The 17,888-nt window shown below is 53.9% G+C and overlaps 3 protein-coding genes across 3 annotated transcripts; 2 read left to right on the forward strand and 1 right to left on the reverse strand.

Annotated features, from left to right (window-relative positions):
• The first annotated feature begins 501 nt into the window (after window positions 1-501).
• Window positions 502-2,240, forward strand: BJY04DRAFT_232653 (uncharacterized protein). Its single transcript, XM_073719782.1, has one exon. The coding sequence runs from the start codon at window positions 569-571 to the stop codon at window positions 2,198-2,200; it is 1,632 nt and encodes a 543-aa protein (XP_073565195.1). The 5' UTR covers window positions 502-568; the 3' UTR covers window positions 2,201-2,240.
• Window positions 2,241-7,891: 5,651 nt separating this feature from the next.
• Window positions 7,892-9,638, forward strand: BJY04DRAFT_232657 (uncharacterized protein; the record flags this gene model as incomplete). The annotated part of the gene is made up of 3 exons (XM_073719783.1): window positions 7,892-8,151; window positions 8,293-8,818; window positions 9,202-9,638. 3 exons carry the CDS (start codon window positions 7,892-7,894, stop codon window positions 9,286-9,288), a joined length of 873 nt encoding a protein of 290 aa, XP_073565196.1. The 3' UTR covers window positions 9,289-9,638.
• Window positions 9,639-10,206: 568 nt separating this feature from the next.
• Window positions 10,207-11,541, reverse strand: BJY04DRAFT_224047 (uncharacterized protein; the record flags this gene model as incomplete). The annotated part of the gene is made up of 1 exon (XM_073717849.1): window positions 10,207-11,541. The coding sequence occupies one exon, from the start codon at window positions 11,539-11,541 to the stop codon at window positions 10,207-10,209; it is 1,335 nt and encodes a 444-aa protein (XP_073565197.1).
• Between the last annotated feature and the right edge of the window lie 6,347 nt (window positions 11,542-17,888).

The following is a 17,888-nucleotide window of genomic DNA, read 5'->3' on the forward strand; positions in this document are numbered from 1 at the left end:
TCTTCAGGGTGCTTTTGCCCAGAGCCCACTAAGCAGAGAATCAGCTTGTTTTCCAACAGAAAATGATTGTTGGTTGTGGTGTTGTGGATACCTGAATATCGGTCGAACACCACACAGGCTTCCTCAGAATACTGGGTAATCAACCCAGTTCTGTGAGACGCTCTTGCAGCTGACTCATGGGTAAATCAGGCACAGGTCAGGGCATCAGGCGAGGATGATTGGTGTTTTCTCCGACCGTGTCGCGATGAGGCGTTCGGGTTCGCGATGACGGGTCGCGAGGCTGCCTGAGAGTGGAGGCAGAGTGTGGCTGTGGAGGGCGTTGGTGCCTACTCAGGCTTCTTTGTGTAAGTTGATGAGAGACTCAGAGAGACGGATTGGAGTCTGGAGATGTTTGCAGATCGATCGCGTCCCTCGGCGTATCGCATCTCGGTCGCGTTGCCGAGTTTTGTTATCTGCACAGGATAAGTCCGCTACAAAAGCAGCTGGTCACCCTGTCCGATTGGGTGAATCCACCGGCCAGCAGCAACACCCACTATCGAGTAACTCCACCACTTCCAACCATCTCGAAATGCCAGCAACACTCGACTCCCTCAGTCTCGAGCTCACTGAAATCGCTGTCTGGCATCTCTTCCTCAACAGCCTCGGCGACCGCCACTCATTCGCCTCCTACGCCCTCGTTTCCCGCAAGTTCCAAGTCGCTGTTGAGCGCATCCTCTACACAACGCGAGAGCTCTCAAGCAATGTCGCATCCATCAGTGCTCACCCCTGGCGCCGCAAAGCCCTCCGCAGCTTGACTCTCAATATTGCTCTGCCAGACTACGACTCGGACAATCGATACGTCCTTGAACAGCGCCGCGAACACAGCGCCAACCTCGCTGCCTTTCGCAATAGCGTCGTTGATTTGTGGAAGCAGCTCTCTCGCTGGAAGGACAAAAGCCCCGGGACGCTGGAGTTGACTGTAACAGCGGCAGCAGAGACAGACGAAGAGTCTTATGGATGGTACCACGAAGACGACGAGGACAACCGTTGGCTTTACCGCGAAAACCTGCTGGCTCTAGCCGACACGGTACAACTACCCACGGTCGCGTGTGTGTATTCTTTCGAGATCGGCACTTCTGGTCGCCCGGTTCACCCGCAGACGGTCGGGCGGATGCTACGATCCCTACCGGATCTGCGATCACTGCATTTGCGGATCGCCCCGGGCCAGATGAAGAATCGCGCTGTGAGGGCGCAGTATCGTGTTGACTTGGCACTGGCTCTGGAGTCGCCTACACTGTCGAAGCTAGAGGTGCTGGGTCTTTCAATGGGTGAGATCACCCCGGAGAACCATGACTTCAGCATCGTCGAGGACAAGGATCCGGCGTATCCGGATGGGGATGTATTGTGTCATGCGATACGCAAGCTAGCCCAGCGGAGCCTTGTCGAGCTCTCCCTCGGAACGGTCGTGATATCGCCTGCGTTATTTTCTGCATCGGGCGAGGAGGTTTCATTTCCGTTCTTGAAGGAGGTGACTGTCAGCTTTCCTCTCTTCACACATGACGGCCGGTGGTATTATACTGGCGATAGACCCAATTACGACCTGGAAGAAGAGGACTACGACGGAGAAGCCTCCTCAGAAGGAGAAACTTTAGAAGGAGCGGCTTCAGAAGAACAGTCTCCCACGCAACAAGACTCCGACTCAGAAGAAGACTTTGACTACGGTACTCCCGACTGGGCCGTGGGCAAGGAACAGAAACTCAACATAGACATCCCGACCGAAGACGAATCAGACTGTGAATCCTCAGAACAGCGCGCGCCACTGAACACCGATCGCTCAAACTACCTCAACGGGGACCTCCCAGACCGCCGCTGGCGGAACCGACCTGATCCCGAGACATTCAACCCGCTCGTTCAAGCACTGACCGAGGCGGCGCTGCGCATGCCAAAGCTGGATGTGTTGCGTTTTCGAACAAAGCTAGGCCGCGGCGACGATAGCCTTCATCGGGACCGCGACATCACATTCCAGTTTCTGGCCCCGGGATACCTGCTCGCGAAGTGTATCTGGGCGGGGTACAAAGAGCCCGGGTGCAAGAAATGGCGGTGGGTTGTGGACTTGGGGGAGTATGTGCAGTGGGAAGTGCCGGAGGATGTGTTGGCGATGATGAAGGAGCGGGTTGGTGAGGACGGCGAGGTCATGGTGCGGCGCGGCGAGCAACAATAGCTGGGGTCATTACCCGCCACCGAGGATACTAGACGAGCGAACCCGAGTCAGAGTCCAACCAGTTGATAGTGAGAAGGATATTAAAGATGCGTCAAGGGAGACCCGGCCGAAGTGCTCAAGCCAAGCTGCAGATTACTTATACGGATATGTATACCACTCAAGATGCGCCGGCCGATTGGTCTGAGAACATCCCTGTGGGGCAAACCCCCGGCCATTCTGCGATAGGTATGGCCTGAGTCTGACCGGAGGCATGGTTCGCAACCTGGCCTCTTGCCAAGGGAGCTGTTTCTTGCTGCTCGCATGGTATGAGATTGCGCCGAGCCGGCCGAGACTTCTTGAGCAATCTTGGCTTGGATAGTTGTTGCTTGTGTGAATCTGAGGTTGTGAGATTCACAAGCACAGGGATGGCTGATCTTTTCCCTCATACTGCATCTCCTTCGACACTTGACTACCCCACGGCACTTCCGAAGTCTATTCCCCGCGTCAATCTGATAAGAGTATGCGTGCTCTATCCACCTTCAGTCTATGCCGTCATATCTTACCGTCCAGACCAAGTCGGACCAGGCCTTCACAAAGGCGCTACCCACCTTGACTCATTAGTGGACCTCGACCACGACGCTGAATAAGCCTTACCTTGCAGGTGAGCATGAGCACTCATTACTTCTACATGAAGATCCGGCTTTTAAGAGGGTGTTGAACTCTATATTCAACGTGGTTGCACCGATCGCACGCCCTCGAATAATTCAAACCACGACCTATCTGCCGAGAAGCCGTCAAACTTCCCCTACCACACCGGGTAGCATATGTCTCCTCGACCATCCACATCCCACCATCACGAACGCGAAACAGCTCACAAAATAGCAATGTGGGCCAGCCCATGCTCACGGGTCTCTTCTCCGAGTCTGACCACCGCAGTCTTAATCGATCGAGGTGCAGGCCTGACGGTCTCCACTATCCAGAGTTTGCTTATTCTGACCTGCACGCCCGTTCCTGGGGGGTGTTCTGGTGGGTCTACGGACGTTGAGCCTGTGAGTTGGTTTATTGGGGGGTACATGACGCGTTTAGTGGTGGGTTTGCTTTTGGGTGGGGGATTATTGTATGTGTCGCTCTGGTGGTTGCAGTGGTAGGTGAAGCGACTGGGTAAGGTTGCATAAGGTCTACCGATTAGACATTCGAAGAATCTTGGAAAAGAAATGCAGTCGTGAGTCTCATTATATTTGCTATATTATTCTATAAACACCAAGGGAAAAAGGACTGCTCGAGTCCTCTAAATACGCTCATGTGTGTTATGCGCCCAGAAATATCCACCCAGTTCAGACAGCGACAATGCATCCGTCAGCTCTCCGTCATGAAAGAGCCATACACGTTCATATCCTCCGGCGACAAGCAAGGGTACGGGGGCTGTGGATATAATTGCTGGCTCTGATAAAGCATGTAGGCGTCCTTATCCGTCAAGATCCCCGGCGGGGTTACTTGGCCGAGGGACGAATTACCGGAGGTATAGGAGAAGCTCTCGTCGCTGGGTGTCGCGGGGACAGACTCGGAGGGTAGATCGAAAGTAGTGGACGCGTTCTGCAGCTCCGTGTTGGCGAGGAGGAGCTGCAGGTTGTCGTGGAGGAGTCGCCAATTTGGGTTATTTGCATTGCAGTTGAGGGGTAATTCCGAGTTCATGACGGCGGCGTGTGTACTGAGGTAAAGCGAGCGGGCGATCATGAGCTTCTGCTCCAGCTCGGCGACCCGGTTCGAGAGGGTGGTTAATTTCTCCTCCTTGCGCTCGCGGAAGGCGCGTTGTGCGAGGCGCACTTGGGCTTTGCGTCGCTGCATCTGGGGTTAGTTGTCGTGGATTTGATTTGCATTTGCTTCTGGTTCGAGTCGGATTTACCTCTTTGTTTGCGATCTCTGCGCCCTTGCTGTCGAGGAGCCTTGGGCGGCCGCGCTTTCGAAGCTTCGCGGAGTTCGCGTCCGGTGGCGGTGGCGACGGCGTTTGGCTGTTGCTTCTGGAGTCTGAAGGCTGTGGACTCGTCATGTCGAGGTTGTCAATTGAGGTGTTTAGGAGGGAGAAGTAGTCGTTGAGGATGTCAGGCGTCCACCCTGGCGCAGGAGTGTCTGATAAGTCGCTGGAGGTTGACATTGTCGACAGTTGAAGAGTTGGGCGTCAGGTAGACTGTAAAGGGGATTCTGGGAGGCAAATTGCGAATGGCATGGATCGTCAGGGAGCTGAAAGTCGGAATATATAGTGCGTCCCAGAATGAAACATCTTGGATCGGTCAATCAGCGTGGGTCTCTCAAACACCGAAATAGGCCAGCCCGTACGGTTGACAGTTGACAGCGCGAGATATAGACTCAGCCCTGAGCCTCGAGTCATGCAGAAGACTGGGTGGGACTAGAGGGAGATGGGCTGGACGACTGCCCGGGCTGGGATAGCGACAGCCCTAAGTGGTGGGGGCCGGTGGAAGCCAGCGGTCGTCTAGTCCTGTTTAGGTTGGGGAACTTCTCACCTGGGATTAGCCTCTTCGTCTTGTAGGCAATAAGCTCTCGCTCTTGTGCAGACTGGCTAGTCTTCTCTTGGAAGGTATTCGCCCTCTTTCGGGTTGGGGGCGGTTTCCTGCGCGGCATCATCCGACCCTGAGGACTCTCCAGCAGCCCAGCTGTGCCCTGGAATCTTGCATCCCCCATTCGACGCTACACTCCTTACGGAAGGTACTCCCCCGTTTCGGGACTAGTTGTGACTTGTCCGGACACTGAAGCATGCGTGCCTCATCTAGTTCTGTCAGGATATCATGCTCATCCCGGCGTCTCCCCATTATTGTTGACTGAACATCTTAACATCCATCAGTCAATTGCGAGATGGGATCAGGGCCATGTTGCCAGAGCAGACCAAACTGTCGCTGTCTCAGTCACGCTGACGTTCCATTGCGTCTATCTTCTAAGTCTGAGTAACGACATCAAAGACTTCAACTATTCTATCTTGTTGGTACAGCTGCCGGCAGGCTTTTGTGAAACTATCTTGCCAGAAGAACTTCCTCAGCACCTTCTCATACTCCTCTTCCCTCTCAAGATACCCAAACCGCGTCCGCTGCCTCGCCAGTAGCTCACAACCGGGCTGATCGAGGCTTCCGTCAGGCTTCTTCCACCCGGAGACGGCCACAGTCCATATCCAACACAGGGACTCTTCGGTGGCTGTGTCTCGGATCCGCTCACAGCTAAGTAGCTTTGCCTTGAGCGAGACCCTCATGCACAAGGCCAGATTGTTAACCTGTGGAATAGGGCTGTACGCAATCCCTGCGTACACGATCAGACCAAGAAACAGCAGGGTCTCCAGGGACGGTTCGCCATCGTCATCAACGGAAAGAAGTGGAAAGGTGTCCCAAAAGTCGTCAAATATGTGCTTTACATCCCACGACTTGGTCGCCACGAGGTGCTCCTTGGTCCGCTGTTTGAGGGAGTCGGAACCTGGAGGGTGATCGCTGAATCTCTCAAGGATGCTTAGGATGTGGCCAGACAACTTCCCCTGCAAAGCAAGAGTCAAGAACCCCTCAGGAAGATGGCCTATCTGGCGAAGGAGAATCTGAGCTAAGTGTACAGGGGGGTAATACGGCTGACGACGTTGTTGTCGCGGCAGAACGCTGTAACCAGACTCCATTGCCCAGGGAAACTCGTACTGCAGCAGAACGGATTTCAGGTATGGTGAAAGAGCATCAAGACCCCCTCGAGCGATGACAAGATCGCCCAACATCTTCTTGTGGATGCCATGGGCTTCCATCTCATCAAACCGGCGCTCAATCAATGCAAGGAAGCAAACCGCCATCAGCATCGCGTCGGTAATGCCATCAGGGCGCATCATATGCTGTCTCAATGCCGCCATTGCCTTGCCCCGATGTTCATAAATGATAGGGGATGGGTGCCGACGAAAATCAGGGTTTACCAAAGCATCATGCGCAGCATGCATGGCGGCAGCACCGGCATGGAAAAACACATCTTGAGCCATATAGGGCATCCATTGGTCGTTTGTTACCACACGTGTGTTGAATAGGGTAGACATGGGTGTGACACCAGGTACAATCAGTTTCCAGACTGTGCCATGTTAGGTAAATGACCCCTAAGGCACGCAAGCTCGAGTGACTGCTAACGTACATATCTTGATAGAGGTTGGGATGTCAGCGAAACGGGCATTAGGCAGTAAATTTGCGCCGTGCTTCTTTGCTACGGCTTTTTCGGCCTCGATCTTTGCCCCGAGCTTCGCAGCTTTGGCTGCTCTGCGCCTCTCATGCGCCACTCGGGCAGCGTGGGACCGCGATGCGGACGGCAAGGACTTTTGCTGCTTCTTCGACGTTGCATTGGGCCCGTCTGCCACGAAGAAGACCTGGGAGATAAAGGTGAAGGTTGACTCGGTCATATCACAAATCGAATAAACTGTTTACAGGAATAAGTCCGAGGTGTAGGCATGTCGGGCCCGATGCTAAGATATACAACCGCATCCGACACGGCTGGATGTTGTCCGCGGTGTTTGCATATCTCGCAGTTCTGGATGGCACGGGTCATCCATGGATTTGGGGGCCAAATCTGCAGCATCATGAGTCGTTCTCAGATGGCGACCGTTGTGCAAATTGCTGAGTGAGCGATAGTTAGTATCTGATGAAGCGCGAGCTGCAGATCTGGGACATCTGCCGCTAGTCCTCTTTCGGTAAACCGACTTCCCGATTAAGGGTTCGCAGTTCCGGAAGGGGACTAGCGTGGACTAACCTAATCTCATCTAGCTCCACCCTGCATTTTATCGGGTTTTTTGCGGCAGTCGAGGCTTGCAGCTGGTTTTTCGTAGAATTCGAATTTCGCGCGGATCTGTTCGGTCCTGGGCTTCGGGATTTGCTTTCTCGAGGAGTCCTGAGTCTCGTATCTCGTAGTCGTGGCTGTAGAGTATACAGTAGTCTATACAAAGAATCTTCCAGCTGAAGTCAACTCCAAGCGGCTGACTAACCCACAATGACCCCGCTACATCGCGAGTCCCTGAAAATCAACTGCAGAATGGCTGTCGCCGAGATTACTGATCGTCGGAACCCACCAGCCTGCCATGTTTATACAGTACGAGCCCCCGGCAGAGGGCGGCAAGACCAGCCGCCGGAAAATCAACACCTTCATCGCCGCGCAGGCGGCCAAGAAGCGGCGAAAGCAGTCCAAGCTTGCCAGCCGAATGGAGACCTTCTGGGTGCAGCAGCCCGAAACTCAATCGCAATCAAGCCAACAGGATGATGGATCCTCCAGCAAGGATCAGTCTGGCCAATCCAGCGAGCAGTCGAAAGCCCTGGCGCGATCCCCGCCCATGACCCTACCCTTTGCGTCGGGAAAGTTCTACCCAATAAACAATGTGGATTCCAAGGGGCCCTCGACCACGCGAGCCTTGTCATACTGTGAGTAATATACCCCCCTCAGCGGGACTCCGAGAGGTTGGCTCATGGCAAGCCGGGCCCAGACTTTGAGGTTATCCTCCCACACGATTCGAAAGCACTCGGCCATGGCTCTGCATCCTCAGACTACTACGCCTCGGTGCTGCTAAACTGGTCGAACACCTGCGATGCCATCCTGCACGGCCTGTCAGCGTTTACGTTATGCAATCTCGAAGCCCCGGATCCCACCGGCGCAACACGAGCAGCGACCCTCTACCACCGCAAGAAGCTCTTCGACGCAGTCACCGACATGCTCTCTCGCCAAGTCGTGAACGATCATCTGATCCAGGCGATCTGCCTTTTAATCCCCGTCGACGACTACCTAGGCTATGTGGACTACAGCCGCGCCCACCTCGACGGCCTCTCCACCGTCGTCCGCCTGCGCGGCGGGCACAATAAAGTCGGCCAATCCGTCAAGGGCATGGGTCCGAATCTCCAAACATCACTACTCGTGGTAAAGAGCCTCCTGATCTCCCACATGCAGACGTCCCTGAACCCGGAGCACCTCCCGTCACCACCAACACACTCGCATCACGCTACGCGAGCGCCAACGCCACACTCTTACGCCGGGACACACCCCGAGCGAACAAGCGGAACCCAACCCAACCCAAACCAACCACTAACCCTACCCCTAAGACACCAAGTCCCAAGCCTGAACATCCTCCCCCCCGCATTCCACATCCTAATCCGCGCAAACGCCATCACCACCCCGGCAATCGAAATCCTGCTTAGCTTCTCCACGTGGCTGACCACCCACCGCCAAAAACAAGCCCACCTAATCCCCGTCTGGCGGCACCAGTCCACAACCCCGCTAACCGCCATTGAGAAATGCCTCTTCGCCGCACTCCTCTGCCTCGCCGACGACCTCTCCGGAATGGGCGTGCACCCGGCAGCAATCATCTTCCGGCAGCCGAAGAAGCGCGCGGAGATGCTCCTCTCCGTGCGCGAGTTCTGGACCGACCCGATGCTCAGCGATTTGGTGATCTGGCTGAGCATGGTGGTTACGGCGCCGCGGAACGCGGGGATTACGCCGTGGGGTGTGCAGAGGGAGTTGTTCCGGAGGATTATCCTGGGGCGGCCGGATTTGCGGGGGTGGGCGGATGTCCGGGGGGTGTTGCAGGGGTTCTTTTTTGAGGAGGGGAGGGCCGGGGTTTGGCAGGTTGTTTGGGGGGAGATGGTGAGGCAGACTTTGGGGGTTGTGGTGGAGCAGTAGGGTAGGAGTTGGACGGGGTGGAATAGTTTTTTAAATGATATGGTGGTATGGTTTTGTATATAGCTGGCGCGGTATCACGTATACGAGGATATGACACGATGTTTACCTGTATATCTGATCTCTTCCATTCATACGAGATTAGGGCTACGCTTTCCTCTCTCTGTAAGACAAATGCCTCAGGACACAATGCGAAAGCCCGTGGATAATTGCATGCTCAGGGTTAGGTTAGTAATCGCATAATCACCAATCCTTCATTAGGCAGCGAGATTACTGATCCATCCATCGGAAACGCGGGCTCATTCTCCGTGGCTGTGAGGGTCTAGAGCTACCACTCCACCTAAAGAAAGACACCGATTTTCCTCCATCAAGAGATCGAGAGATCCTTATCCTCATCAGCGACGATCGGAGCCAGTCCGGGCAACCGGCGGCCGTAACGTTGGACATTAAGGTTTGGCAGGATGGGCCTGAGATGAGATCACTGGTTGATCAGACAGTCTCTTCACCTTCACAGTGTGATCGAGATGTGCGAGCCTTCGGCTGACTGAGGTGTTCTTCCTCCAGACAACCCAGCCCAACCCTTGCTCTGCGCGCAGCGATGGGTGTAAACGGAAAGACACTCTGTTCCTATACTTGCAGCGACGGAAGCGGGTAACTTTATCTTGACCCTAGGCTTTTGATCTGGAGAACGCGTGAATAGCATTCTTTCTGCCGAGGGACGGTACCCGCTAAAGTATATATCTCCGCAGTACGAGCACGTCCCGGTAATAGAACAAACAGAATGAACAACGATCAGACAGGTATCACCTGTTGGAATGTAGATGGAGTCTAGTTCCTGCCCCCTTATATCCATAGCTTTCATATAGTATTGAATCTAGATCGTGGAAATAGTCCTGCTGTATATCCGCTCGGGCACGGAATAATGAGAATCAGGCCAGGGAAATAGTCACGTTTGACCTACAGTATGTATAGCTTTCGTATAATCCTTCTCACTCCTGCAAGTCCACAATGACCTCATGGGGCGGCTCCAAAGATGGTCGAAGAAAATGGTATGGTACGCCTGCTCATACAAGCCGCCGGGGGATTTGTGTCTGCATTGTTAGCATTCACCCACGCCGACCATCACTCAAAGTGGATACATAGTATTCCGTATGTGTATCGATGAGCATGGATGACGAATATGAATCCATCTACTCAAAATCATGTCACGGAGGAGACCACTGCGAGATATATTACATTCTCAGAACCGCTACCAGGATTCGCAAAACGCTTCAAAAATAAAGACTGGGAAACACAACCCAGGTCGAAACTAAAGGCCATGCTTCAAGCTAGGGATAGTACAGTTTCATCCTCAATCACCGCTTCACTATCCTCCCACTACCTCCATCCAACTCATTTACTCTCTGCCGATCTCTCATCTCAACCATAACACCATCACCCGGCAATTCAGCCATAGCAACAGGAGGCGTCGCGTGCTTATCAATCAGCGAGTATGGGTGCTTTGTAACCTCATCGCCATACAGCTCATTCGCCTGGTGTTGTTGATACCCAGGAGGCTGTGGAAGTAGTGCAGCAGAGTCAAGCTCCGCCTTCCCCTGGTCAAAGTGAGACGGGTCATACGGGACTGTTCCATACATTGGTGAGGGTGAGAGTGCAGTTGCAGATGCAGTTGCAGGCCGAGACCCTGTGTCGGAGTTGTTTCTGTACATCGGTGTTGGCGGGATTGCTCCAGCTGTCATTTGTTGAGACCCCGGATGGGAATATTGCTTAAAGACATGGTCTCGAGAAGGATGTTCAGTGGCAGCTGCTCGCTTGCGGCGGGCTAGGATGAAGAAGAGGAGGCCGATCGCGGCGATGGCGAGCATGCCGCCAACGACACCTCCTGCGATCGCGCCGACGGAGATGGAGGACTCGTCGGCGTCATCTGCATTATCTGAATTCTTCGAGTCATCGGAGTTGGAGGATTCGGCGGTTGGTGTTTCGGTGGTGGGTGCGGTAAGTGTGGGTGTAGGGTCGTCTAGGACCGGTGTACCGTACGCCTTGGAGCTTGTACTCGTAGGATCCTCCTTTTCAGTTCCAGTTTCAGAGCCAGACTCGTTGTCATCGTTGTTGTTGTCTTTGTTCTCAACCTCCGTTTCCGCTGGCGCCGCTGTAGTTGTCTTAGCAGACGTCGTCGTTGTAGGTTGAGGGTCAGGACGCTCCGTCTCCTTCTCAGTAGTCGTAGTCTCAGCAGGCGGAGGACGCTGTGTCTCTTTCGATGTAGTTCTCGTAGTCTCCGGCTCCGGTTCTGGCTCTGGCTCCGGCGCTTTCGTCGTAGTTGGTGCCGGGGCTTTCGTCGTCGTCGTAGTCGCCTTTGTGGTCTCCGGCTCGTCGCTGAACTCCTCGTCCTCAAAAGCGACACGAAAAGAATTCAGATCGCGACTAGCAGCATCCTTATTCCACACCAACGCCGGCGAGTATCCCGCTCTGTACCCGGTACATTTATCGTTTTCGAAGAACCAGATCGATCGTTCATCACTACCAGGATTCCACCGGAACCCCTGACCCTTTGCATGCTCTATCTTCCTGCAGCCTACCGAGGCGCTTCCGGTTTCGACATAGGACTTTCCGTCAGAGTTCTTCCATGTTAATGTCCAAGCCGAGGCCGAGGAGACGATGTGGAGAAGCAGGAATAACGAGATATTAACCATGGTACCGTGTGTCTGGAGTGGTGTTGTCTGGTGTTGTCAACTTGTAAGGGAATGAGAAGGGGGAAACCGAGCGCAGAACAATGATGAGCATCTCCTCCCCTGCAGATGCCCAGGGCTCCTGAAGGCCAGATCAAAACAGGCACAATTTGCGAGTGAATTGGCGGATTGCTGCGCTAATGCGAGGATCGGTTTGCAGTGGCTATGTGACTGGATGTTAAGATCCTCGTCCCGCTGAATACGAGGGCCAGGGACCAACTCCGAGGCTGGCATGCTTTCTTGCTTGTCTCCGAAAGCACCGAGATAGGAGTCTTGGAGTGCCCTTCAAGTTGGCAATTGACCCTCTACCCACCAAAAGCTGCCTCGTCGGAGCAGCAAGCCTCGACAAGAGGACATTTTCGAAAACGAGAGAGCAACGGACTGTCAGTTGCAAGCGACATGCGTCTAGGGAAGCTGATTGGTGTGCCTTTTTTAAATACGAGCCCTAGTGGGGATCAAGCCAGGCGCAATCTCATGGAAATTAAGGGAATACGGGTTTGCCAAGTGCGCTTGAGACATCCATGGCTTGAGCTTGGAGCCTGACCGGAGGGTCGTGTTCTTGAGCCTCTGATTCCATGATCATGGACACTCTCACTTGGAATCCAAAGGCAGAGGAGTGTACTAGGGTTGATATCCGCCTTCTAACCGACCGTCTATCCCAAAGCCCAGGGCAGACAAGTCCGTAGCTCGAAGGAGCCTCGCAGTCGAGCCGCCTACGATCCCTCAACTTTGTCCAAATCCACTATCATCTTGCAGACCGTGTCGAAACCTCCACATCTTGCGCAACGGCCCCGAAGTGTGGCGGCCCTGCAGCAGATCGTCGGTTTTGACGTGCACTGCCTTTGCCGACGGTCCTAAACCCTTGTAGCCACCATGGAGCCGGCCGGACTTGACATAATCCAATGAAAAAAAGCACGGTGATGCCGTTCGACCAGTTTCATAAAAGGCTTGCTGCCCGCCCTTCAGAATCCTCCACCTTAGGATCCAACCCCAGTCCAACAAGATACGCAAACAGCTGCGCCCTTCGCTCCTGCTCCTGCAGCTTGCCATCTTGCTTTCCACGAAGTGCACGACCCCCATTAACCCCCTCTTGACCCGACCGCGCAATCAAATGCAGCAACCCCTCACCGCGGCAATTCGTCGTCTGTATATCGGCCCCGGCATTCCTGAAGACATTGATATTCTTCTCGTCCATGCCGGACCGAGTCGAGATGTTTGAAAGGAGAACATAGACCGCAATAGGCGTATCACCGTCGCAATTCCTCGCATTGATATCAGCACCTGCGGAAAGAGCGAGGTTGAATAGCCTAAGCGCCTTCTTGGAACTGATGTCTGGCGCGACGTGGTGAAGGACTGTCCGTCGCATGGAATCTGGCTCTAGAATGTTGGCGCCTGCTTTGAATAGAGACTCAACAAGGGACCAGCAATGTCTCTGTGCCGCGAGATGGATAGGTTTGTCTCCTCGTGCGTTTGGGTGGTGGAGCAGAGATGGGCTATTCTGCAGGAGTAGCGAGAGGGTTTCTTCGATTTCAGAGGAGAGATATGTGGTGCTGCTGCCCGCGGTGATGAGGAGGTGGGCTGCTGTGTCGCCGTTGTTTGTTACCGCGGATGTATCAGCGCCCATGGCGCAGAGCTTTCGGACTAGATCAAGCCGTGAGGCTAGTGGGCGGCTGTTGAGCTTGTCCTCTGGGAATAGAGTTGCTAGGAGGAGGGTTCTGCCTTGCTTATCGCGGTGTTCGAGGTTGAGGTTTGGAATAGCTAGGTATGGGTCGATGATTGCGTTGCGGGAAAGAATGCTGTGGAGGATCGTTGTGTCGCTGTCGACTGGCTGAAAGGGGTCTGCACCATGGTCTAGTAGGAGCTGGATGATTTTGGTGACCTTGTCGCGGAAGTCGTCTGTCTGGTGAGATATGGCCATTGCGGCGGCTTGCAGGGGAAGGTCTTCTGGTTTACCGACGTGTATTGAGAACTTGCATTTAGTTGGACCCGCACTTGTCGCACGGAAGGGCTGATTGCAGTCGATACCCATACTCAGGATTATCTGCACTGTTTCCGGGTCTGGCTTGTTGATCGCTGTCAAGAGGATGGGTATCTCGCTAGCCGTGATATCAGCCCCAGATTCAAGGAGAAGGCGAAGCATGTCGGGATCCCCAGCGGTCAGGTTAAGCGCAGTAAAGCCCTCCTTGTCTTCTAAATTCACATCTATACCACGTTGAATGAGGAGCTTTGCGATAATGTACCGTCGGTATCCACCCCTGACTGCAACGTGAAGCGCGGTCTGCCCTTGGGGGTTAGTGAGATTGATGTTTGCGCCACGATCGAGCAGGTATTGTATAGCACCGGTTTGCCACCAGTAATTCCCCTTTGCAAGAGTGTGTAAAAGCGGACACGGAACATGACTCGTGAGTGTCTTCTCCTGCCCGATGTCTACATCGGCGTTGAAGGTCTCGACGAGGAGTGACAGCAAATCCAGACTCGGTAGCTTTCTCTGCGCCGCGACAAGCGCAAACTCATCGAAGCATGGGGACTCCCCCATGTGTTTACGACGCCCGGCCAACATGCCAAACTCCTTGATATAGCCCCAGTACGCGAGCGTCCTGAGAAAGTCTTCACTCCTCTTTCCAGGTCTAGACTTTGAGATTAGGGGGTCATCGCTATTGATCAATTCGTGGACGATGTTGAAAGCACCGAGCTTGAGAAGCTGATGGCACATGATGGGTCCGTCATCAGCAAAGCCCTCTGTATCTCGCAAATCGTCTGCAATAAATCTCGCATTGAGATGGCCGCCCGCAAGATACTGGGCCTGGACCGAGGCTATTGGGTTCGACTTATCCCGGTAGCTCCACACGGGCATGTTATCCTCAAGGGCAGCAATCATTTCGTCATTGCGGTGCTCGACTGCAAAGTCACTAGGGGTTTGACCGTGCGTGTTGAGTGCCCCTAGATCAGCCCTGCGGTCACAGAGAAGGCAGACAATATCGAAGACCCGCAAGGTATCGTCATCACAGAGGATGCGCTCACGACCGGGCTGATTGTTGATGGCCTGTCGTCTATCGAACTCGGCACACAGGTGCAGAGGCGTATTGCCATCTTTGTCGGAAACGTTTATAGTGGCACCGGCATCTAGCAAGACCTTAACACTCTCGGGGCGACCAGATCGTGCAGCGTAGTGGAGAGGCGTGCGGCCACGGCCATCCGGCCTGTTGACGGCATCACTTGCGTTGTCACCGCACATCTCTAGCAGCAGGCCGATAATGTTGCTCTGACCTGCTGAAGCCGCCAGGTGAAGGGGACTCTGTCCACCGTAATCGCGAACAATTGGATCCGCACCGTTTGATAGCAACCAGCCAACCAGGCCTTCATCCGACATTGCGGCATTGTGAATAGGTAGCCTTCCCTTATAATCAGCCATTGCAACCATCGACTTGATATCTGGCGCAGTAAAAGCTGTGAGCGGATTGCTGTGCGCACTTGCAGAGTCGAAGTCCTTCCAATAACTCGCTGGACTACAGGCGCAGTGTAGTAGGGTCTCTCCTCGATGGTTTCGCGCGAGTACAGTGAGATCCGTCTCGCGAATAGCATCTAACATGGTACGAAAGCTATTAGTCACGAAGTGGGCATGCCCCCTCATCATAGTGTGGTACAGTGTGTCCCCCTGGTGGTTCGTATGAAGATGGTCCACTCCAGCTTTGAGCAGAAGGTCGAGAATATCCCTTGAGCCCTCAGTTTGACAGAGGAGATGTAATCCATTGTTTCCCGCATAATCAGTGGCATGAGGATCGGCCCCTAAGTCCAAGGTTCTTTGGAGCCTTTTCACAGGTGATAATCGCAGAACAGCAGCCAAGAACCTCGTTCTGCCATTATAGTCTTTCGCTTCAAGGTCTGCGCCAGCACTAACCAGGACTTCCGCGTGATCATCGAGCGCGAGATGCAGCGGTGTTTCGCCTCTTCGATTTCTGCAGTGGACATCGACTCCTCTGCCCATGAGCTGCTCGAGCAGCTTCATATTATTGCGCCCTGGACTTTTGGCGGCGACATGTAGCGGCGTGTTGCCTTGCGAGTCTGCAACATCCCAGTTGTTCACAAATGGGTCGATTAGGCTTACATTCAAACTACCACCGTACCGCTCCAGGCAGGCGTGAAGGGGCGTTTTGCCATCTGACTCTCTCGCAGCATCCCATCGAGCGCCGTACTCACTCATCACATCCAACATTGACGGTGTAGACTTTGCCACTGATGGAGAGAAGAGGTGTAGAGGTGTATTTCCCTGGTTGTCTGTCGCGTGGATATTGGCACCTCGCTCGAGAAGCCTGCGGACGACTCGTTCGGCACCTGGTACGCTATGATGCAAGGCCGTTCGTCCCATCTTGTCGACGGCGTTAACATCACATCCCGCATCAAGAGCCTCATCCAGGAGGTGGAGAAATAACTTGATGTCCCAGTCTGATCGCCGTTCTTTCAGCCTTTTGGATGCGGCAGCACACATGGCAAGGGGTATTGTCCCCTCGGTCTGTCGCTTGAGGACCCGGGGGCGCGGTGAATCTTCGTCGCTATGGCTTTGCCTGTGATAGCCAGGATTAGCACCGTTAGCAACCAGGAACCGCATGATTTGCAGATCCAAAATACTTGATGCGGACAGGAGAAGCTCCCCTCCTAGGTCTGACGTTATATCAATATCAATGGACTCAACAAGGAACTTGGTGAGGGATAGGCGATGGTGTTCCACTGCGATACGCAAAGAGAGTTCACATTCATCCTCAGTCAAGAAAGGAAGCATGACACGAACAGACTCGACAAACCCGGCTTTTGACACATACTCCAAAGGTGTGTCACCACAGTTTCGTCCTCGACTGGTAGATCAGTCTATATCCCGGTTCACATGATTGTCTTTCATTTGCGGACTTGCTCCAGCTTCTAAGAATACTTGAAGGGTCGTAGCGTGGTTGGAGATGGCGGCATGATGCATTGCGCTCCAGCCATACTTGTCCATTGTGTCGAGGCGCGCCCCAAGTTCTAGTAGTACGGCGACTGTATCTGCGTGTCCGTTCTGCGCGGCAAAATGCAGCGGGGTACGTCGGTCGTGAGCCATGGTATCTACATCGTGGCCAGATTGGATGAGATGGGCCACGGTGTGTGATAAACCCGCCCATGCGGCCGCGTGCAATGGCGTAAATGTTTTGATGTAGGCAGGCGGCCGTACAACGGCAGCAACCCAAGGCCTGAATGCGTCGTTGCCTGAGCTCAGAAAGGAATCTAATAGCGCGCCTAGACCATCTTTTATCTCGGGAACATTTCGGACATGATAATGCCACTGTTCAAGGGCATAGGTGAGAAAGGGATACTGCATCTGTAGACGTTTCTTTTCCTGATCCTGGGTGTGTGCTGTGTTGCAAGGGGCTTGTAGCAATGTCCCCTTTCTCTCGGGTATAGACTTCCACGTTGATAGAGTGCCAGACAGCATGTACTTCAAGCACGCAACCGCAAAGAGCTCATGCGATTCTGCTGCATTGATTGCAGGAAATGTAACGGGGCCTTCCTCTCTCTTGCCATTATTTAGGAACTCAGTAAAAGGATCATGTTCGATCACGACAGTCTCATCTCCCAGGACCTCTAGCAACGGACCAAAAGCCATCTGTATTGACGCTTGGGTGGATTCAGGCTTCGTGTTCCCTTCGGTCAGATCCAGGAATCCAAGGACGGTAGCAATTTCGAGAAGACGCAATGGACGTGCGGCCTGCGTAACGAGCTGTAAGATCATCAGCTGGCGGTCTTGCGGTACGCCGGTGAGTTGCGAGTGTTTGTGGAGGATACGAGAATATAGCTCGCCCGGATTTGTGGGAAGCGTCGCGAATGCCTCACAGACAGTTATGGCGTCGATATCGCCTCTCTCAAGGTCATCCAGAATGTCTTTCACTGCGAGGCGTGCATAGAAGAAAGAAGGGTAATCACGAGCTTGAAGTGCCTGTCGTACTGCTATTCTCGCAGCCTCGCTGAGATTCTGTACAAGCTGCAGTTGGTGATCAATGAACAGGGAAATGTCCTTGCTTCTGTGAGGGCCGTCTAGGTCGACTTGGAGAATAGAGGGCGAGTTCAAAATCTTTCGCATTGGTGATGGGCGACTTGTAATAAAGACCTTCGCAGCGCCCGGGCGCGTCTGGCACAAGTCCCATAGACAGCAAAGCAGGTCTTTTGCACCGGCATGGTCCCACTGATCTATAGCGTCGACAACGAAGAAGACCTTGCCATGGGTATTGAGTGGCTCCCGCAGGATATCCCACAGCTCACCAACACCCAGGTCGGCAAAGGCGCGT

The sequence above is a fragment of the Aspergillus karnatakaensis genome (assembly GCF_047715665.1).
Source record: "Aspergillus karnatakaensis strain CBS 102800 unplaced genomic scaffold BJY04scaffold_83, whole genome shotgun sequence".
NCBI classification, from domain to species: Eukaryota; Fungi; Ascomycota; class Eurotiomycetes; order Eurotiales; family Aspergillaceae; genus Aspergillus; species Aspergillus karnatakaensis.

Bases quoted from the DNA above. Each gene is read 5' to 3' on its own strand.
- BJY04DRAFT_232653 (XM_073719782.1), top strand. From the start codon at position 569: ATGCCAGCAACACTCGACTCCCTCAGTCTCGAGCTCACTGAAATCGCT.